We start from the raw sequence: 22914 nt of genomic DNA, 5'->3' as shown, positions 1-22914 counted from the left end.
GGAGAGAATGTGGGTTTCTCTCCCTGTCTGCCCTGCCCCACTATCCCTCTGCTGGTTATAAATCATCTGGAGGCTAGTGCTGCAGGAGCTACCTCCAAGGGGTGTGAGGAGAGGAGACCTTCAGGATCTGGAGGGCAGCTGGGAGCCTGGGATCAACCCCACTAAAGCTGACAGTGCCACACACCACCTGCTCCTGGTTTGTTTGCTTGGAGAGTTCCTAGCACGGCAGCAAATTGCAAAGCAAGAGGCTGGTGTTACGCTTCTAACTTCACTGCCAAGCCAAACACGGTGAATCTGGAATCAGTCATTCGATCGCTCTCCTAAACTGACCCAATCAAGAGCAACAATCTGGGTTGGACACACTGCAGCTGGGTCATTCAGGATTGCGCAAGAGAGAGCTGCAAGCTCCCAGTGGCATTACTGTCACAGAGAGTGAGAGCATGCAGGCAAAGTGCCAAGGGATCTCTCACCCGCGCTGGGGATGCCCAGAAAGCATTTTCAGGTTAGCATCTTGCCTGAAGGATGAACACACAAAGGATTCTGAAACCCATCCAGAAATCAAGGCCCCCGCTAATTCACATACAAATCAATTGGGCAAAGGTTCTGAGGTATTAACTTTACACCCAACAGAGGGCTCATCATACAGGTAATCTGATTTAGAAGGTTACTGAAGATCTCTTTATGTCCATTTAATCAAAGAGTATTTTACCCTGGTGACCTAACACAAACTCATTTGGCACTTACTTGTTTGTGGACTGTTCTCCCAGAGTTGGGAACAGACATGAAGGATACGGAGAATGCCCATCCTCTCCCATGACCCTTTTAAAAAACCAGTGTCTTATTGAAAGCTAATGTTTCCCAGGCCTTTCATTTCTTATTGCTTTGTTCATTTAATAAGAAACAAATTTTAAGATTGGCAAAAACAACAGTAGTTTCCAATGTTTGGTTTTTTACCCTATTTTCATTTTCCAAGTCATTGGGAGCGAAGCATGATTTAAGAACAGATAGAAAGTTTGGCTGCAACCCACAGTTAGAATTTATATATTTTATCCAAGCCTCTTAATTAAATTGTTGTGCCCAGAGCAAACTGTGCACACAAATGAGTAGTGTGTAAACACTTACCTGCCTAATTTGGGGGTACAAATGGGTGTCTAAGAGCTGCCAGCTGCCCAGGTAGTTTGTTGTGGGCACAACGTTGTGATCAAAGTTCGTGGGCCAAGTTGCTCCTGGGGCAACAAATGATTCTATCTCTGACCAGAGACTCTATCAACTCAAAGTCACAGATCTGAGTCTTCTTAATTTCGTGACATATTGCTCTATAGTATCATCAGTTTTTGCATGCATGTAAAAAAAATGGTTTCTCTCAAAGGTTTTATTCCTTTTTGGCATGCAATGTTCCTCAGATTTAGTCAGTATTTTATTTAACTCCATGCTTTCATCATCTTCAAACATTCATTTGTGGCATTAAAGCCAATGTGTTAAGAGAGAGACTGCTCTGTGAAGGAGATTTAACTTTAGAAAGCTCTCCAGATATGCAGGGCAGCAGAAGCTGTGAAAGCACAAGCTAAAGAGCTGGATTCACCAGAAGAGGTGATCCATGTATTAAGTACAAAAGAATATAGCTAGAATAGGTCAAATCAGAAAGTGGAACTACTTGTTATGAAAACCACTGCTAGGGGGAAGACTGGGTACAAACGGTCATGTGGAAGGTGTGGATCACAGCATGGCCCCAAATAGCGTGTTGCCTTTGGGAAATTCTGTCATAAATGTGGGGCAAATAATCATTTTGCAAAATGCTGCAGATGCCAAATGCAGAAAGCATTCGGTTGAAGACAACATGGTTGAGGAATTTTTCATAAACATACTGAAATCAAGCAAGCCTGATGAAAGGGACTGGATACTGCCTGTGACAGTGAATGGAACGATTATTCCACTGAAACTGGACACAGGAGCTCAGGTTAACATTCTGTCTGAACAAGATCACGAGAGACTGAAGATAAGGCCAAAACTGGAACCAACAAAAATAAAAGTAGCTGGTTATTCTGGAACAAAATATACCAGTGAAGGGGAGGTGCATTGCTAGCATCAACCATAAAAACACCACGTACTGGCTCCCATTCATTGTTGTGCCAAAGGAGGACACACCAGTTTTAGGCCTGGCTGAGGGTGAAAAACACAGTCTGACAAAACGGGTGCTCTCACTACATGATCGTACCGTACCTGGCTAGGAGGCACTCTTTCGGATATACCATGATCTGTTCCAAGAGCTGGGCTGCTTGCAGGGTGAACATACAATTCGGATAAACAAGGAGGTCCCTCCAGTTGTCCATCCATGTAGAAAAGTGCCATTTGCACTCTGTGATAAACTCAAGATTGAGCTTGCAAGGATGGAAGCAACGCAAGTAAGACAAAAAAATTGAGGAGCCAACAGAATGGGTGAGCTCGCTGGACATTGTGGAGAAAAGGAACAGCGACCTACGCGTATGCTTAGATCCCAGAGCCCTCAAAAAGGCTATAATAAGAGAACATTTCAAACTACCAACCAGAGAAGAGATTATGGCTCAAGTTGCAAATGCACAATATTTCAGCAGAGGGGGCTGGAATAATTTGTATAGGGGGGGTGCTGAGAGCCATTGAACCAAACTGTAAACCCTGTATATGATGGAAACCACTTCAAGCCTGGGGGTGCAACAGCACTCCCAGCACCCCTAGTTCCAGCACCTATGTTTCAGTAAATTGGATGCATCCTCAGGATTTTGGCAGCTAAAATTAACTGAAGAACGCTCAAAATTATGCACATTTAATACCCCATTTGGAAGATATACATTCTTACGCTTACCCTTTAGCATAGCTTCAGCCCCAGAAGTGTACCACAAAACCATACGTATGATCTATGAATGTATTAATGGTGTTGACACCTCAATGGATGATGTCATCATCATCTGGGGCTCAGCGTAAAAGGACTTTGGGAAGTACTGGATGCAACTGCAGCTGCAAACCTCAAACTAAACAGGGAGAAATGTGTTTTAGGGGTTACAGAACTGACTTTTGTTGGGGATGTTATTTCCAATGAAGGTATAAAACTTGATAAGAGGAAGATTTCAGCCACTGAAATGATGCCACATCCGCAGTTGAAGAAAGATGTCCAGCAGTTCTTGGGAATGGTTAATTATCGTGGAAAGTTCATACCTAACCTATCTACAAAAGCAGCAGCTTTGAGAAAACTCCTAGAGAATAAAAATGAATGGTGTTGGGGTGCAGAACAGGAGGAATCATGGGAAGGTTTAAAACAACAACTGATACAAAAACCAGTGTTGAAATTCTATGCACCAGAAAGCCCTATTAAAATCTCAGCAGATGCTTCACAGTCTGGGTGAGGTGCCATGATTTTACAGAAGTATGAGGATTGTTGGCAACCAGTGGCATATGCATCCCAATCACAGACTGAGGCAGAAACCAGATATGCACAGATTGAGAAGGAGCTTTTAGAAATATTGTTTGCCTGTGAGAGATTCAATCAGTATATTTATGGACAGACAGTAGAAGTTGAAATGGACCATAAGCCCTTGATAGAGTTATTTAGTGAACTGCTAAATGATTGTACCTTAAGGATTCAAAGAATGATGGTAAAGCTGCAAAAGTATGATTTGATTGTGACCTACATGCCCAGTAAATTCACGTTCACTGCAGATGTACTTTCCAGAGCAGTGCCTCCCACGAAACCAGAGAAGACTTTAGAGACAGAGATACAAATCTATGTAGATCTGATTATAAAGTCAGTTCCCGCAGCTAACAGGAAACTGCGACAAATAAGAGGGGAAACAGAGAAAGATGAATCACTGGGGCTAATAAAAGAAGTGATCGTTAAAGAGTGGCCTGAAAAAGTAAGGCACTGCTGTCCAAGTATGAGGGACTACTGAAATGGCAGCCATGAACATCCTCTGATAGATGGCGTGATTTTCAAGGGCAGTAAGGTTGTAATTCCAATGAACCTCCAAAAAGAAATGCTACAGAAGATCCACGAGGGTCATTTATGAATTGTTAAGTGCAAACAACGAGCACAAGAAGTGCTGTATTGGCCGTGGATCAATCACGGCATTACTAATTTGGTAGGAAACTGCTTTTCCTGCTTGAAATACAAGCCACGTCAACCAGCAGAGCCTCTGAGACCTCATCCAGTTCCACAAAGGCCTTATGAGAAGGTTGGTGCTGACTTATTTACCTGGCAATTAAAGGATTATTTAATAGTCCCAGATTATTATTCTCTGTATCCAGAAATTCACTCACTGCACCGTTCTAATAGTAAGTCAGTGATAGTCAGCATGAAGGGAATCTTCTCCAGACATGGATTCCAGATGAAATCTTTAGTGATAATAGGCTGCAATTTTCCAGTGCAGATTTTAGGCAATTTTGTCATAAATTGGAATTTTCATCACAAAACATCAAGTCCAAATGATCCCCCATCAGACGGACTTGTGGAAAGGTCTATATGGACAGTAAAGAACCTTATGAAAAAGATTTTTAACAGTGGGGGTGATTTGTATAAAGCTGTATTGGTTTACCGAAGTACACCTCTGGAGAATGGCTTTTCTCCAGTTCGGCGGTTAACAGGAAGAAGGATCCGATCTAATTTACCAATCACTGATAACTTGCTGAAATCTCATAACAATGAAACCATACGGAAGGTGAAAGAAAATCATAAATGGAAGCAGATATTTTATTTTGACAAAAGGGTCTGTGACCTCCCCTCTCCTAACCCAGGTGATAGAGTGTGCCTGAGGAATCACACCTCTATTGGGGCCAAAGAGGTAACATTAAAGAACAGCTGCATCCAAGGTCTTAGGTGTTCCAGACAGACCAGGAGGACACATTTCAACAGTAATCGAAGGGATCTAAGACTAATCCCAGAAAGTTCCAAAACATTGACAGTCAATGTGGACTTCCGCAAAAAGAAAAGGGAGTATTTGTGGCACCTTAGAGACTAACCAATTTATTTGAGCATAAGCTGTAGCTCATGAAAGCTTATGCTCAAATAAATTGGTTAGTTTCTTAGGTGCCACAAGTACTCCTTTTCTTTTTGCGAATACAGACTAACACGGCTGTTACTCTGAAATGTGGACTTTGGCATTTCCCAACTGACTGATCATTTATCATCAATGGGAGAAGGAGAAACGGGATGGAAGCAAGAGAACAACTCAGCCTCTAATGAAAGGCTGATACTGAGAAGATCAGAGAAGGAGATTAAACATCCTGAAAGACTCAGAGACTTGCCAACCTGTCAGGAGAAGGGGTATTTGAGGAAAGTGAGTGGTAAAGACTCACTCCAGAGTAATGTGCTGGTAATCTCTCCTCTCTAGATAGTTGACACATTGGTTTATGGAAATGTACTAGATGGGCTGCGAATTTAATGCATGTGTTATTAGATAGTCGTTAGCTGTTTATATATATGGATAGAAGAGCTAATTGGGCTTTTTTAAGAGGGAAGATGTAGAGATATGTTTGTGGAAGATTATAATTTAGAGACACTCCCTTACAAGGGACAGTATTATGAATAGAGGAATTTAGAGATGTGCCCTGGAAGCTGGGGTTGAGAACCCAGTGCAGCTGTGCACAGCAGTTCACCACAGAAGTTCTCTAGTTTATTTGATTCCTTTCTCATTCACTGGTTTGTTGTTTAATGAACCCCAAGCTCATTACATGCATCAGCTGATCTCTGTCGGGATGGTGCACAATGGAGGCTCTCAGAAATCATGCTTCCCCTCCCCCGGAAGCTCTGGCACTGCCCAGTCAGAGACAGGTTACTGGGCTAGATGGACCATTGGTCTGACCCAATATGGCACTTCTTGTGTGCTTATGAAGGCAGTTTTGTTCGCCTAGAAGTGAAACTATTCCCAACACCACTTCAGGCCGCACGATGGCTGGCAGTCCTTTGCAGCAGTGATTGGGAATAGTTTCACTTCTAAGGCCATTTTGTTCCCCTAGAAGTGAAAGTGAAACTATTCCCAACACAGCTTCAGGCCACGCTGCCGTGTCTAGGTGATAACACTGAGTCGCACTTAGAGATTGCTATTTAAGGTTTACCATTTTCAGCCCTGGTCAGGGGCCCTTCTGCCGACAGCAGTTGTCAGCAGCAGGTCCATGGAGACAGGGCTTCTCCATCTTAATTAAAATGGTTTGTGCCTTTTCATTTTGGCGGTAGATCAGCTCACTCAGCCATTTGCAATGACTGCTTAGGACCGTTTGCACAACTTAAGCAGAGAACTTGAGAAACAACCCTCAGTGCACTGCCTTTCTATTCCTGCCGCTGCCTCGGCAGCCTCTTTCTTACCAGAGTTACTCTTCCTTTTCAGATATTTTTAGATATCCTGGAAAGAGACTAAGAATAAAGCTACCAACTGGCACAAAAAGCAAGCCCTGGTTGTCTTATCATCAGGGCACCCTTTGCTTGATGGAAGGAGACTGAAGAGAGCTAGTCTCTCTAACCGTGAGCTAGACCCCTGGGATCAGGCGTTGCCCCTCCCTCAGAAGTATTGGGCTGGCCTCGCTCTTATGAAAGTGCCCAGGTGGTGGTGATGGGTCTAAAAGCCACAGCACTGATGAGACTTTAACCTTCCCTCCCAGTTTTTTAGCAAGCACTGACACTTGACACCAGAAACAAGCTGGAACACGGCGACCAGATTTTTCCAAGCGAGAAACTGGGCTACATGCCTTGGGAAGGAGGAGACAGTGCAGTGCATGGCTGGGAGAGCGTTCCTGGGGAATCAAGAGGGTGTACATGGGATTGCGGTGGGCGAGGACTGACTGGGAGGTTGGTCTGGCCTGCAAATGCCCGATGGTTCCTTGGTTCTGCGGGATGTCTGATGACTCATTGGGTGGAGGAGGTGAGGTCTGCAGCATGTGGGGAGGTCTCTGAGGCAACCAGGCTCAGCCACCCTGCTGTGAGTGTCTCTGGCTCAGCTAACCAGAAGCTCCTTCAGGTAGCCTAAGCCTGTGATGGTTTACAGGGATGGGGAGGGGAATGGGGAACGTCAGATTTTGTCAAACTGACAGAAACTTCAGGACAGGCCCTGAATGCCCACTTGTCAGGTGCATGCACACATCCTAAACAGTCCCCTTAACAACCAGCAGTTGATGTCATGCAGGCCACAGCCTTCCTGCTAGAATCCCACCAATGGGCCCCTGAATATAAATCCATGGTACACCCATATCTTCAATACTTCATGCAGATGTGGTCACCCCATCTCAAAAAAGATATATTGGAATTGGAAAAGGTTCAGAAAGGGGCAACAAAAATTATTATGGGTATGGAACAGCTGCCATATGAGGAGAGATTAATAAGACTGGGACTTTTCAGCTTGGAAAAGAGACGACTAAGGGAGGATATGATTGAAGTGTATAAAATCATGACTGGTGTAGAGAAAGTTCTTATGCATCAAAGGCTGATGAGCTTTTCCTCTGCATTCTGCCTGCCTGTCAGGGATCAATTTATTCCAGCCCTCTTTTGGAGCCTGGAGTTATTCAAAAACACTTGAAGGCTAAGCTGGCCAGGTCCACCCTATGAGCTAAAACTGTAAGGACAAAGGCCCAATAAGTCACCTACATAGGGTTAAACATTACTCACGTCTTTGTCCCTTGCTCATTGCCTCGTTTCTGTGTGCCGGGTCACTTAGCTAGATCATTTCAAATGGGTCCCTCCTTTCCTTCTCCAGCCCCAACCTGGGCCTGGCTTTGCGAGACCCTCACACAACTGATGAGCCACTTGGACCCTGAGGGTCCAGGCCCAGCTTTCAGAGGGGGTTGGGTGTAGCAGCCAGTAGCGAATTGGGGCAGACCAGGAGAGCAGCAGTAGGCAGCTTGAACCGGAATGGACAGAAGCATCTTCAAGCTTCAGTGGGGGTAGGATGGGGAAGAAGAGTCTATTGGGATAGGTGGAGAGAGGGGAAAGCTATGTGGCTGGGTATGCTGCCTCCTAAGCACTCTTTGTACCCAGAGTGGCTCTGCCACATCCTGCCTCAGTTTCCCCTTCTGCTCAGGACCCCTTAAGAACTCCACACAATCCAAAAGGTTTAAGACAAAATTCCTCTGCTCAGCTTCTACTTTGCTGAGCCCAAATAAACTCTTTTCCACGCAGACGCCGGCTGGGCCCAGTTCCCCCTACCTGAGGGTCTGTTGTCTGTAGTTCTTCACCATGACTCCCCATTGAGGCGTGTCACAGGCCTGTCTCCCCCAAGCTGTGCAGATTCACATAGGTTCCTGATCCTGGAGAGGAGCCTTCTTCACCCCAACATCAGAGGCTGCCTCTTCCTGCTCGCTGAGCTGCTGGAGGCCACATCTTCCCTCTTCTCCAGCTTCTGACTGTCTCCCCATGGCTGTCCACCACGCCTCTGTTTATCTAACCCTCCCATCCTGGTTTAATCACGTGACCGCCTCTCACATGACTGAATTCATTCTCTCCACCTGGGGCAGCAAATCAGTGGTGTCACAGGTGCGTTGAGCCCTTTCTCCCTTTAAAGGGCCAGCCCCCCTGTTGCAGGCTGGGAAAGGAGGCAGGAAGAGTCTGTGCAAAAAGCAGAGTCCTACATGCCCGTGACCTGGCAGGATCACGCACATGGTGCTGGTTGCACAGCCTGAATGCCTGAGTACCACAAGCGCAAAACCAGAGGCCGGTCTGACCTATGTGCGCAGTGGAAACTGCAGCTCACCTGGGAATTTTCGGTTCCTCTTCCACTTCCTGTCACAGTTACACTTATTGCCTGTCTGGAAGGAAGCCTCCATGGGAACCCAAGTGCTTGGGGGATCAGAGGGTTGTTTAGCCAGGATCCTCCCCTCTCCTCTCAGTTACACAACTGGCTTGAGCAGTAGAGGTTCCAAGAAGAAAAGAAAAACAAGCAACCCGAACCACTCCAAACTTGTCTTTATGTCTCTAAATAATCTCCAGTCAGGCCTCTCGGCAGCTATTAATAGCCCAATATCCAGGGACCGGGAGAATGACTCCCTGCTGAATGGAAGGCTAATTCTGGACCAGCGTAAGCCCTTTGGAAATATGTCCCCTGAAATGAAGTCTCCCATTGGCTGCACTCTCCCAGCCCAAACGGCATCGCCCCTTTCGCCCTGGCTGAGGAACAATTGATCCAGCATTTTTGAAATGATTATTTTCCCAGAATTTAAAAAAAGACAATGGCTGTTGAGGATCTCCAGTCCTTTTACAACCGCTTGTAAGGAAAGAGTTATTCCGCCCTTTGTACAGAAGGAAAAACTGAGGCATGGAGGGTATAAGTCATTTGCCAAAGGTTGCACAGGAAGTTAGTGGCAAAACAGAGGGTAGCAGCCAGGATTTTGATTGTGACTTGACTTTGCTTTAACCACTACTCCACACTGCCTCCCATTGTTATTATGGTCATCCATGAAATTCATGCTGGCCTTAAAGAAATTAATACAGAGCACCTATATAGCACTTTTCATCCGTCGATCTCCAAGCAGTCTACAAAGGAGGCTAAGGGTTTCTAACCATGCCTTACAGTTGGGGTAAGTGAGGCAGAGAGATCAATGGTCTTTCCCAAGGTCACCCAGTGATTCAGTGACAAGGGCAAGCAGTAAATCCGGGTCTCAGCTCTCCCAGCCCCCACTGGACCACAGTGGCTCACTGTAGGCAGATGCATCATTGATGGGACTAATTGAAGCCATCAGTGTCAAACTAGGGATGGAAAGTCTGCCCAGCACCTTGTGCTTTCATATTTCTTTTTTCCCTTTGTCCTGCTGCAGACATGCATTCCGCTCAGATTTCACTCACCCCGCCAACCCGCAGAGGGGTTGAACACTAGACTGCACAAGTAGATCTTTGCTCAGGGCTCCCCCTTCCTTAGACCAGCCCCCCAGTAATCTCTTGATGCCTGAAGCACATTGAGGAGCTCAGCAGAGGTGGGGGCAGTCCTGACTGAACCTAGCCATAATAACATCTTCCTTCGCTATAACACAGCCATTATGAGAGCGAGAGCGCCCTGGAAATCACACTCTTCCACCGGAGCTGCAAGAAACTGATGACGAGAAACAGGGAGAAGAACTAACAGATTAGAGACAGTCTGAGCAGCTCCATAAATTATGACACGGCTGCCATTTAGGCTTAGGAAGGCCCCATCAACATCACAGCTATGATGGGGTCCGGGGACCTGGTTAGAACACAGTGATAAGTTACAGTGTTGGCCACATCACCTTAGACTGTCCAGGTTTAGAATCCAGTTCCAATATGCCGTTAACCTCCATCTCCACCACCAGTAACCAGCTCAGGGAGCATGTGCCTTGGAAGGGAGTCCCCTGTCTCGAGTCTGGTGCTGCCATAACCGTGTAGCCTCGCACTTGGGAATGCTCCGCTTGGATACAGGAAGGCGGAAGAAGCCCTGCAGGCACAGTTATGGGATAAGGTTCCTCCTGACTCCTGCCAGTCCGTGACTGGGTTAGGTGGGGTGGCCGAGCACGTCTGTCCGAGAGCAAAGCACAAGCGAGACCAGTCCCCCATGCTTTTCCCTATCGGTGCTCTCATCATTCTTAGCGGTCCCTCGGGCACACGGATGCTTGGCCGAATCGAGGTGGCCGTGCTCTGCTGTGGTGGTGTTTTTATTTTGCATGGTGGTTTATACTTCAGTAAAGGTTTTATCGTTTGAAAAGAAAGAAATCAATAATGCAGTTGGGGTGTCATTTTTACTAATAATGCCCCCTTTTTCTCCCTCCCTTCCCCCCCACCTCCACTGTATATTGTATGTGTGTGTCTCTCTCCGCTTCTTTATTCTTCCCCCTGCATGCCCTGCCCCCACTCTGCATGGCTTCAAACTACCGTGGTTTTTTTGGCTGCTCCCACCTTGTGGATGGTGGTTCTTGTCTCTCATTAGATAGTTACATTTCAGCCCCAAGCAAAGAGCAGCGGGTAGGTGAGAGGGATTCCGTTTGCACTTTCCAGTCCCGTCCTGGGTCCCCCACACCTACCACTTCGTCGCCCCGCTCACTCAGTGACTGTGTCAGCAGGCCTGTGCCCTCCCAGCCCGACCCCTGCTTGATGGACGAGAGTTGGTTTGTCACCCCTCCCCCCTGTTTTACTGCAGAAGGCCCCGGCCCCGTCAGGTTGGAGAGCAGCCCTATGGAAGACCTCTTGATTGAGCACCCCAGCATGTCCGTCTACGTCACCAGCAACAGCATTGTGGTGGAAAGGGAGAGCCCTGACGAACCGATCAGTGAAGGGTGAGTCCAGCCTGGGTCGCTGTGGATAGTAATAATAGTACATGGTGTGTCTGTAGCTCATGGCGTGTCTGTAGCTCATGGCAAAGGCAGACAGGTATCATCATCTCTGCTTTCCAGCTGGAGAGGCAGAGGAATGGGGGCGTTAAGAGACTAGCCCAAGGTCACACTGCAAATCAGTGGCAGAGCTGGGATTAGAGCTGCAGTTTTGGGGGACAGGCCTTGCCCCGTGGCTAGGGCGCTCTAGGTATCCAGGCAATGCCATCTGGCTAAACCACTAAAGAGAGACTTTCATATTAAGGGTGGGAGGATCGTCCATGGTCTCTACAACCTTGTCTCCAGGGGAATGTTCTTTCCTTACAACATTAATTTTTGGCACCCACAAAAGGATTTTTGTTTGTTTTGCTTTTTTCATCTGGGATCCTATCCCACTTTCATTCATTGGCTTCAAAAGTGACCGAACTCTACACTGGAAAGAGTTAACATGGTCTAAGATTCAAGCGGGTGCCTCCCTATTTTGGATTAACTACACCAGTCCTGGCAGTTCTCCCACTGCTGTCCCACATTGCATAGCTTCATGCCTGGACTGGCTTGTCTGTTTCCCTGCCTGCCCTCTGTTGCTCTGGGGGCACCTGGACTGGCTGTCCTCTCCCTGTTTAACTGGCAGCCAGGCATGCCCCTCTGCAATTCCAGCTTGTGGAGAGTTTACACACTCAGAGTCACATACCAAACCATGCCTTGTGTTTCCACACGGACCTGTCAGGAGGGCCTGGACTTCTCGCTTTCTGGGGAGAGGAGCATGTCCAGGACCTTCTGAACAGCAGTTAATTGAATGCCAAGATCAACAAGCTGGCAGAGAAAATGCAGGAGATGGGGCACCCCTGGGTCATGGCCAGGGCAATGGGAAAGCAAAGGAGCTCTGCTATCATGGACCTATCCAGACCACCCCATATTCATATTGGTGAACGTTCCACAGTAATCACCTTGACCTTGCTGTTGATGAACTTGGAGGACTGATGTGGGGGCAAGGAACAGGCACATGGGTCCCATCCATGGCTTCTGTACAATTTGGGAACCCTCCATTCGCAGCCCTAATAGTTGATCTACCCCCACCAGCCTGACCAGCAATCGGGAGTGGCAAGCTTCCAGATGTTGGTGACCCGGCACTTCTCCGTGCCGAGAGGAGCTCTCCTGTTCCTCCACCGCAGCTCCGGAGCGAACTCCACAGAGAGCTCCAGGAAAGGAGCCTTCCCACAGCCTGAAGTACTGCCTCCACCAGTTCTCCATTACTCTCCTGTCCCACCAGTCAATGCTGTAACATTGTTAGCAGGCCCCTGGCCAAGCTGTCAGGATTGTCTTCCCCCCTTCCTGGGGAGTTAATGGTAGAAGCCAACGTGAAGCATCCTGATATGTCCCCCATGTCCCGTTATGTTGTGGTCATGGGCAGTTTAACTTACATCTTTACTGTGGGGCTTCTTGATCTCCCTGTCCCTGTGGAGCTCAAGAACAAAGAGCATGCCATCTGGGTATGGACTTCCCTCCTTATCGTCTTGATGATGGATGGATGCGTTGATGTCCCTGGATGATGCTACAGTGACAGAGTGGCTACATCACTTACCCAACATCTAATTCATTGTGCAGTCAGAAGCCATAAACCAGAAGAAGTCAGGACTAGTTTGCCAAGCCCAGAAGCAGAGCTCAGTCCGGTGAAGTCACTCCAGGAAAGAGTCATACAGAAATAACTGTTCAGTTTCATCCTCCTCCTCTAGCCGTATTGACACAGCATCACTGTGTGTGAATGATTCCCCTTTATCCCCAAGTGCCCCTTGGTACCCTAGCACCTTGCTTACCATCACTTCCCCTCTCAGCTCAAAGGACTCCATGTCAGGCTGTCTTGCCTCAGTCATAACCCCCCTCCCCCTTGGGGCAGGTTTATTACAAACAGTGAAAATAATCCATAGCAAAAGTCCCCAAACATAGTCCATTTATCACCCCAGTGCACCTAGTCCATTGACACAACACGTACTGCGCTCCAGCATCTTCCACAGCACCTGGGCTCTTCACAGGTCCTCTCCTGTCCTTCTGCCAGGACACCCTTCCAGCTGGAGTGCAACTCTGCTCTTCCCAGTGCCAATCCCCCCTGTCCCTCGCTGGCTTCTCAGCTGGGAGTTCGTCCTCACTTGGGGAACATTCATTATCCCCCCATTTCATTAATCTCTCATCTCAGGCAAGCCAGCAGGGAGATGCTTCCACTGTTCCCCTGGGTCCTCTGGCTCCTGTTCTCCAGGAAGGAGAGATCAGCTGATAAGCCCCTCCGCTGCTCCCCTGCCTTCCCCAAGGACCTCCTCCAGCTCTCTTCAGAGATCTCCTTCCTGATCCTTATTAGCCCCAGGTGCTGCTCTGCCCTCTGAACTGGCCAAAGGTGGAGCACCTGTTCTGGCACAGGGGGACTGGACCTGCTTCATTTAAAGGGGCCAGCACTCCTGTGACACTGCAGCTCTCCTAACCCATCCAACGCTACCTGGCTGAGTGGCTGCCCGTACGCGTGTGGAGCAGTCTGTTCATATTAATGACAGTCAGGGTCACAGCACTCAGCCGTGTTTCCTCCACGCTGCCGGGCAGCACTTTGTAAATAGTGCTTGTTCTCAAACAGTGGACCAATTATGGGATACTAGGGAGCTTGTTCGTTTGAGCCCAAATCCCAGAATTCCAGTGGGTTCCAATAGACACCCCACAATGCACTGCGAGAAAAAGCCCAGAATGCTGGGCCCCTAGCAGCAGAACATTGCACCGGGGATATCTGTCCAGAATGGTGCGCAGTTATTTCCAGAAAGTGCAAAGCTTTGTGAATGCAGTGATTGAGAAGGGCAGTAGCTTAAGATGGCATAAACAACGCAGTGTGGGCACACTCTTTCAGTCATACCACCTGTATCACTACAGCAGAAAACCAGACACCGAGAAAACGATCCTGTGGCAATAAGGCTTTGGAGTAGACATGGCTCCACTCACTTTTCGCTGGTGTCTCGGAATTTACCACGTTTGCTCTTTAGGAAGGATATTTGTTGGCTTTTCCTCCTCATCTCATCCACGTCTCCTCCACCCTGGTCCTGCAGTGCAGTTCTAGTTCTGAGTGCAAAATTATCCACTCCGGAATGCTGTTCTTCCTGCAAATTGAGCTCTCCTGGGCATCCCCCCCCCCCACTTCTAGGCAGAAAAATAACCCCAGAGAGGGGACTAAAGCCCACTGCTTTTCCAGGAAAGGGGACCCTCCTGGGAGACAGCAGCAATCCTTACTTCCAGTCCCACACATTCTCCCATCAGCAGCCTCAGAGTTCACAACCAATGCCCGGAAGTGCAGCCACATGGCAAGTTACAAGCCACACAGGCTGCTCAGTGTTTCGGGACACGTTACCAGAGTATCACAACAGCACATACACACCAAAGGCAAACTGGGCGAAGGCCCAGCCGTGAGCTCGATGGCTTTTGGCATTAACACTCCATGGGAGTATGGGCCATATACATTGTTATTGTTTATACAGCACCACAGAGGGGCATTGCCCAGTTCAAGAGCAAATTCCCCAGGGCAAGTCTCAGAGGACGACGCTGAGCATCATCGGCTGGGATTTCATTTGCCCTTTGCAAACTCCGCTTTCATCGGGCCAAATTCCGATCCGGCTGGAGTCAGTGGAAGTTTGAAGGCAGAGGGTGAAATATAAAGCAAAATGGCTACAAATAATAGTTAAAAGTAGGGAGGAAATGAGGAGAGCTCAATTTGCCCTTGATTTCCCTCATTGTTGGAGGAGTACTTCTGCTGACCCAGCAGCTGGCTTGGAAGCTCTCTTCTCCCCCTGAGTCATCCGTGCTAAAGGAACCTGGATTAACCACGCCCGTCATTTGATCCGGGCAAGTCCTGTTCCTTTTAACAACTCTGCTTATTGCAGATTGGCCTATGGACCAGTTCACTCATAATTCCATTGGCCTTGTAAGGGGCTTTTAACAGCATTGCTTACAGGAGACAGCAGGCCAAATTCAGAGGTGATGAGTAGGGGAAGGGTCTCAATTAAATGCCGATTACTAAATCAAAGGGAGCGTAAAATGGAATAATTTGCATGCTGAGCGGTTAGAAGAAACCACCTTAGAATCGCCTCTAAATTTGTCCCTGTCTGTGTGTTTGTCTATAAGACACGCGTGCAAAGCCAGCTAAGTGGCTGTTAAGGGGATGACAGCCTGGTTAATACGAGCATTTTAAAGAATTAACCGGCCGTACTGATCTTGGAAAAATAGCTTTATTTCCATGGTGCTATCACCATAGTACCACATGCAACCTCCAACGGAACAATTCTTGGTTGTGCTGAGCATGATGTGGGGCTCATCTCTTCTTTTGTTGTGTGAGCATTTTCACATTTGACTCAGAAGGGAGCTGTCAGGAGTCTCGTGTGACTCCAGTTGGCAGTCGACCCCTTCATGCCCTGGGGAAATGCAAAGAGGTGTCTCACCTATCTGAGGTCATCCTGAGCTTGACCATTAATGAGCGTGTCTCTCTCTCTCTCTCTAGGGACGTGCCTGAACCCCGGCTGGAGCGCCGCACCCCGCACCACCCCACCTCCCTCACGGCAAAAGCTGCCATCTTGGAGAAAGTCAGCCAGGTCCGTCGGATCCAGCGGGCAAAGCAGCTGGCGGAGAAGCACAAGCTCAGTCAGAAGGTCATGCAGCGGCAGAACCGCGCCAGAGAGCGCCACCCCCGGTGGGCCAAACACCAGGGCAGCTTTGTCTACCAACCATGCCAGCGCCATTACAACTACTAAACTACTTCAGGAAGTGTGCACCGTGGGGCATTACCCTTTTAACTCTCAAGCTTCACCTCCCATCTCGCGATGCTTTCTCCAGCGGAGGTGTCTTCATCCTTTCTCTGGAATAAACCTATCCTCATGAGAGACGCGTTTCAGTTTCTTCTGAACTGGTGATGCTCCACCGCGGATCCTTGCTGGGCTCTCCTTCGGTTTCACTCCCCTTTTTACACTAGTGTGTACATTTACTTACCTATTATTTTCTTCCTTCTCCACTTCAATACCTTGCCCTCCTCTCCTCCCCACCACTGCAGCTTTCGCTTTGGCGCTGAGCAGGAGAGAAAGGCGGCACGTCACCCTCACATAACCTAACGTTGTGGGGGGACAGCTTTTAAATGCCAAGAAATGGTTTAAAAGAATCCGTGCTAAAGTGTCTGGAAAAACTTGTGTCCAACCAGTTACCCTCAGAAAAACGATTCCTAATGAGAGGTATTTCCCCAGCTCCCTGCCTCCCTCCTCAGTACTTGAGTAGGTTCTTCCAGCTGCTCTTGCAACGCTTACCAGTATTTGAATTCGAATTTGGTGTTCCCAATGAATGCTCTACTTTTCACTAAGCTTAACACCAATGTTATGCTGAATTTATGGGAAGGTGAAGATGCCCCGTCATTTCCTTTGTCCCTTACCGTTGTATTGGGAGCCTGTGACATCAGTGCCTTTCTTTATGACATCACACTCTTCTCCACGGAACAGATTGTGATGTCACAAATGGAGATACCAGGTTCAAGTGCAAACTGGAATGAAATAACAAAATTGGCCCAAATTCCAGGAAAATGTAACAATTTATGTGGAATAAGGACCATTCCCCTCTGCCACTTTAAAAACTAGATTGTATATCAGATCCTGTCTTTGAATTAACCTGGGACGTGGGATTGTGGTGTCACTGATGGTCCTTACTTGCATGCTGTTATTATCTAGCTGTCTGTTCAGAGGTGCCATGCTGGAGTAAAAGGAACCCTGCGTGAGCATCTCCTAGCAAATATTTAAGACCTGATTTTCAGAAGTGTTGAGGATCCACAACTCCAGCTGAAATCCGTGGCAGCTGCAGCTACTCAGTGCTTCTGGAAATCAAGCCTGTGCAGTATTACTGTAGCCCTTAATTCCCCACAGCCTTTTAAAAAGAGTGCAAAGTCCATTTTATTATTCCGGTGCTTTCAGGTTACAGTCAGGTGTCTTACAATGTGTTTGGCCCACCCACTCCAAACAGCTTTGCTTAATGCACAAGTGTCACAGCTCTAAGCAGATTATTGCGTGTGGAACACAAGGTAGAGATCAGGTGGTCTTTAGAAAGGCTGAACAAATCTGCCTTGTGAAATGGTCAGGAACATTCACTAGCTTAAGCAAAAAACAACAAGAACCAACCCCCCCACAATGACTTACTTTCATTTTACAATGATGAAGCCCTTAAAAAGCTCTCATCCATTGAAATAAAGAATTCTCATCCCAGGCAACAGGCTGGGCAGAAGTCTGTGGGGGAGGATTATCTGATTGATTGTAAACACCATATTAGATCTTCAGAGCCAATGTTTGAGCAATGAACGAGGAGGCCTACCCACTAGACTGGGTGGTCATTTCCTCGGTCTGTCCAAATCACTGGATTTCTGGCAAAAGGCTCTCCCTGGGCTTTTCTGGTTTTGATGCCCTGGGGAAGCCAATGATCTGTATGTGTCCAAACAGGTCTTGGTGTTTTTTACTTTCAGTCAAAATCTGGACCCTTGGAAAACAAACCCACAAAGCAGCATTGTGTAAATCCCACCACGTCCAGGGAGCTGTTAGAGGAGTCACTCCCAGTGGACGGGTCCAGCCTCAGTGCCAGGGAAGGGCTAGGGGAGAGCAGTCCCACCATCCAACTCTGAGACATCCACAGAGCAGCAGCAGGGCCACCACAGCACTATCAGGCCAAGTTAGTGCATGGAAATAATGGCCTCTGAGTAAACCCCAGCTCCCTTTGTGTCCTCCCTAAGGGGCCCTCTTTGGGCTGACGCATCTTTCTGACAGAAGAGAACTGGGCATAACTCCCTCCCTGCAGCTCTTGGATTGGCCAGAAGGCTTCACTCAAAAGAGACACAAGGCAGCAGTGAATCCCAAGGGCTCCTAGCATTGTCATCTCAGTGCTTCCACCCCTTCCACCATTCGGATGATGATACTTCTTCAGCATGATCCTCAAGCTAATGCTAGGACATAACCCATCACTCAAACCCCCAGGCGTGGCAATTCTCCTTCACGTTAGTATAACGGCCTGTGGTTTGCGGCCCCATCCAGGGCTCGAGAGGACAGCACAGAAAGGGGCTTGTGCATTAGTCACAGAGGTGGTAAAGTATGTCGAAGCTGGTAGCGAAAGGATGTGAAACGAGAGGAAGCGAGAGAGATTGGGGAGAAAAGAAAGGAGGAGAGAGGGGGAGACAAGAAACGAGGATGGAAACTGGAGCCGTTGAGAAGGTGCAAGCCCAAGGCTGAGAACTGCATAGCACAGAACTTGTGCCTACTTGGATGGAAAAAGATACAAGTCCCCCAAGAAGAGGTATATATGGAACCCCCCTTATTCCACGGTTACAGGCAGGGCTAACGCTCACTAGACTGATAGTCCCTACAGGACTATAGGGAGTTTCTGATGGGAAATAAAGTTCCAGGCGTTCAGCCCAGTTGAGGAATTTCATCTCCGTAGTCAGAATGGGCTAATAGAGTAACCCCCGGTTAACTGCACTAAAGATTGTGCCCTGTGACATGCATAGCCATATTCATCCTTGGTGGTTTTAATACTGCTACACCACAGCTGGGTTTGGACCAACATGTTTATCCTTAAAAGGCTACTGTCAAGATTAAAAAAATCATACATTAATAATACGAGATTAGTAAAACCACAAAGCTGTCTGAAAATCACATTCCTCCATTAATGCTCTTTCTTTACTGCTTGCACTTCACTCCCCGGGGGAACGAAACTAGACTATCCACTTCCTGTTCACAGGCAGGCTCGCGTTCCAGTGCTCGGCATTTGCACAATGCTGTTGAGTTTGAGTTTCCACCATGCAAGGCCATGTTGAGCTCCAAAAATAAACCACTTTCACTGGAATTTCTTCTATAAACCGTGATTCAAACCTTTACCTTCATAGTAGGTTTTGTGAAATTGCGTTTTTAAAAATAATTGTAAACAGTGGAGAGCCGCTTTTAAAATGTCTAATAATTGAGCTCTTGAGACTTTTGAGAGGCAATAAACTTACAATTACCAGCCTCCAGGAATGGAGGCTAACAGACCTGGTTAGCCCAGAGAGTGGCTAATATCATTGTGCCTGCAGGATCTAGCTAAAATGCCGGTGCCACGGGAGCCTCTAAAAATACGGAGACAAATGGGATTACTTTAAACATATTTTATATTTGTTGTTCTTCAGCGTGATCAACCATTGTTTGAAGCAGCCCTACTGTCTCTATCACTCTCCCAGTTTCGCTTTTGTTAAGTTCTGCACACGACTATTGTTAGTGTCTCCAAACTCAAAGCCCTGCGGCCCTCATGACACAACTGAACAGAAAGTTCTCACACAGCATGGAAATAAATTCTAACCCGCCTAGAGAAATAAGAGCAGTGCCTGGCAAAGATTAAAAACCAGTAACATCATCCTGTACTAATGGAAAGGATGCTTGAGGCAGCTATTTCTGATTGAATCATTGGTGACTACAGTAACGAGAGATAGCTCCCAACCAATATGCTGGACCTGAACACCTCCCCACCCCCAACACACACAAACCTTGTTGACGTTCCAGCTGGCTTAGAGCTCTGTAGCTTGGGCCCCTCTCTAATAGGGACCTGATTTTTAGAACCTGATCCCTGCTTTCATTGAAGTCAACGGCAAAATTCCCACAGAGCTAGCTAGGATCAGCTGTTTGTTCCTCTTTGCTTTTGCACCCTTGTCAGCAACTGGAGAGGCAGCTGAGCTCATGTGCACAATCTCTTGGCAAGACGGTTTAACAGCAGTTAAGAGAAAGAGAGAGAAGCCAGTGTTATTTCCCATGGTCTGGAGGATCCCCACCCCTGTCGGTTGTTTGATTCCAGCTCCACATTGCCTCTACGTGTTGGAGCAGGGAGTAGCGTGATAGAACTTCATCTGCTCACTGCTGAAGGTCCTACCAGGTTAAAGATGGCAACACGTCTATTATTTCATTTGCAGCCAACTCCTTACCGGAGACTGGCAACGTCTTGACTTGATGGGACGTTTACAGCTGTTCACATCCTTGGTTTCCTATTGAATGCCTTTTTCTCAAGTGAGCCCTGACGCAAGTTGGGACTGGTGCATTTTACATGAATGCCGACTCAAGTTCCTGCAGAGGCGAGGAGGAGCTATTGCCTCAGCACGTCAATGTCCATAGTAGAGTTAAGAATTTTTTAAGTAGAAGTCTAGGAACAGGGTTAAATTTTGGATGCTCATCAAGTCTCCTCCCCCCTGCATCCCCTGTTCAGTTCTCCTTTCCATAGGCTGTTTGGTCAATGTGTTCTGCAGCATTAGGCTGTTTCATGCAGATAAGGTGGCTTTAGAGGGAGATTTCCTTGCTGGAGCAGCCACCAATAAAGAGCGGTATGAGGTCGGTAATTTTCTGCTTCCCGGCCAGCTCCCACCTGTTACTGTTACACAGTTCTACACCTCCACTTACGACATGCCTCAGGCACTCTGCAAATGACAGTGATGTCACAAATTTAACATGCTGATGTCACCCGGGCCCAGAGCCCAAAGCCCCCATAACGCTTGTGATATTTGGAGCTGACCATTGGGTCTTGCAGACCAAACAGGTGCCAAATGGCTGCGAGAGAGAGAGAGAGAGAGAGAGAAAGCTTCTTAGAAACACAAATTGCTTTGGGGAATGCTACTCACCTTGTACACCTTACAATGCCCGTGTCTGCTAAGCTGCTCGCAAACGTTTCTCCCAGTAAGAGAAGTCCCTCTTTAAAAGCCTCCCACCCTTGCTAATTGTCCAAGACAATGAAGCAGAAACTACCCAATTAGGACTTGATCCAGCAGCAATTGAAGTCAATGGCAAAGCTCTAGTCACCCTCAGTGGTGCCGGCCCAGGCCTTAAGTGCTGTGAAAACAGAGGCTCCGAGTCCAATAGCCCGACCACTGCCAGTTTCAGTGGTGGTTCATTTTTAATGTTTAAAGTTGTTACTTAAGTTCTCTTCTTTTTGGACGGAGAATGCAAGGAACTTTGCTTGGATGTCATCGTTCTGCACAACTGCATCACATTATCCCCAGTCAGCAGGGGAAGCCAAGCAAAACTACCATCCCACTTTATATTAAAAGAGTTTAGAAAGGGTTAATCAATGATTAATAATGTTTTACTGAGCGGTCAAACCATTGTTAGACAGGTCACTAGGTTACTATTACCATGGCTTACAAGCATCTAAAACGCAGACTGTCCTCTCTGTGCTGTGTTTATAGCATCTATGAATCATGTATTAACCCTTTACAAGTTGATTATAAATGCACCTGCTATAAAGTGTGACCAAATATCTAATGCTGGGGCAGAGGTGTGTTCACACTGTGCTTGGAGGTGCCCTGCAATTTGCCTGTCTTATAAAAGAGCGATCACTAGGAGTATTGGTCTGCTACCAAATTTCCTGTCCTAGTTCTTTAACGATCGAGCAGAGCCCCTCATGCTGAGGTTGGATGGCTCTCCTTTTATCTTAAAGCAAACAAAAGGTGCTTAAAACACAGAACCTTTGTGTGCACGTGTGTACATATTTTAAAAACCCAGAGTGGATGTACGGTGTTGGTTTTGGTTTTGCGTTCAGTATTTCCAGTTGGCGGTTAGTTGTGTGATTCTCCCAGCTGAAAGGTTAAACAAACCAACCAACCTCTGGCTGGGGGAGAGTTGTTCTGATCTCCTACTTTAATGGGTATGCTGAGTTTTCAGTTTCTTTTTTATTTGTGTAGGGGAAATTACAGCATGGACTCAGGGACAAACATGTGCATTGGGATCTTTAAAAGTCCATATTTCAGAACCATTTGATTCTGATGCATTCTTTTATTTCCTGGGAGGCTGTGGATAGTAATCTGTATGTCCTAAAGGAATTTGTGAAACCTACTGGGATGTCTTTTTATTTTCTTAGCATGAATTGCTAGTACTGGCTTCCTTTTGGAGGAGGAAAAGGATTCGATTGGCACCAGTGTAACAGATTTAAAGTTACAAGTGTCCACATACTAGCTATGGGGCCACGCAGTGGCACACCCACCTCGCTCATGTGGGTCCCAGGAATCACATGGAAGTTATTAAAATGCAATTTATTCCTCCTCTAGGCCAGTGTTATTGGAAATATCTAGCTAGCTATTTTTAAGCAATATATTTTGAGAGGGCATCAAAGCCCCCAAGGGTTTGGGGGCAATGCCAAGAGCTCAGAGGCAGAGGTAACAACGGATCTGTGCTCCATACAAATCACAAACTCTGAGCTAGATCTTGCTCCCAGCGGAGTCAATGGGAGCAGGATAGGGTCAGGCGGGTGCAAAATGGTTTGGAAAAAGTGCGTTGAGAGTAGGGAGGGAGCACTGCGACGGTTGTTTGCTCTCTTAGGAATAATGTCATTTCTAATTTTTTTTTTTTAATATTTAAAAAAAAGACACTGGATGGAAAATAAAGTGCTGGGAGCACGTCTGTTTAGAAAGTAAGGTTGGTTTGGCTCTTGCTTTCTCAGCGGGCTAGTGCCGAGGACACAGCTGGCATGGGCAGTGCAATGGAGTAGATCCTCTAATAGGTCTTGCCCATCTTTAGAGCCCAGGAGCCAGATCCCTGTGAGGTACTATCTCCACCACATGACCCAGGAGAGCTCTCTCAGCCTGTCAGGCTCTATGCAAGGGGCGGGGCA

General features: G+C 47.3%; 1 protein-coding gene across 3 annotated transcripts in view; it reads left to right on the top strand.

Moving 5' to 3' along the window:
* TP53INP2 (tumor protein p53 inducible nuclear protein 2) overlaps window positions 1-18647 on the top strand; it is a 48692-nt gene extending 30045 nt beyond the window's left edge. For 2 of the 3 annotated variants that reach the window (XM_074970273.1, XM_074970270.1), the window contains exons 3-4: window positions 10884-11229; window positions 15782-18647. In XM_074970273.1, the coding sequence (XP_074826374.1) occupies window positions 10884-11229; window positions 15782-16031 (596 nt within the window). In that variant the 3' untranslated portion in view covers window positions 16032-18647. The remainder of the gene's footprint in view (window positions 1-10883; window positions 11230-15781) is intronic. The other variant, XM_074970274.1, reaches the window with a different exon arrangement.
* Window positions 18648-22914: the final 4267 nt, after the last annotated feature.

Source organism: Natator depressus, chromosome 13 (assembly GCF_965152275.1).
Source record: "Natator depressus isolate rNatDep1 chromosome 13, rNatDep2.hap1, whole genome shotgun sequence".
Taxonomy (NCBI): domain Eukaryota; kingdom Metazoa; phylum Chordata; order Testudines; family Cheloniidae; genus Natator; species Natator depressus.
The sequence above is the reverse complement of the archived record's forward strand: the minus strand, read 5'-3'. Positions and strand labels throughout refer to the sequence as shown.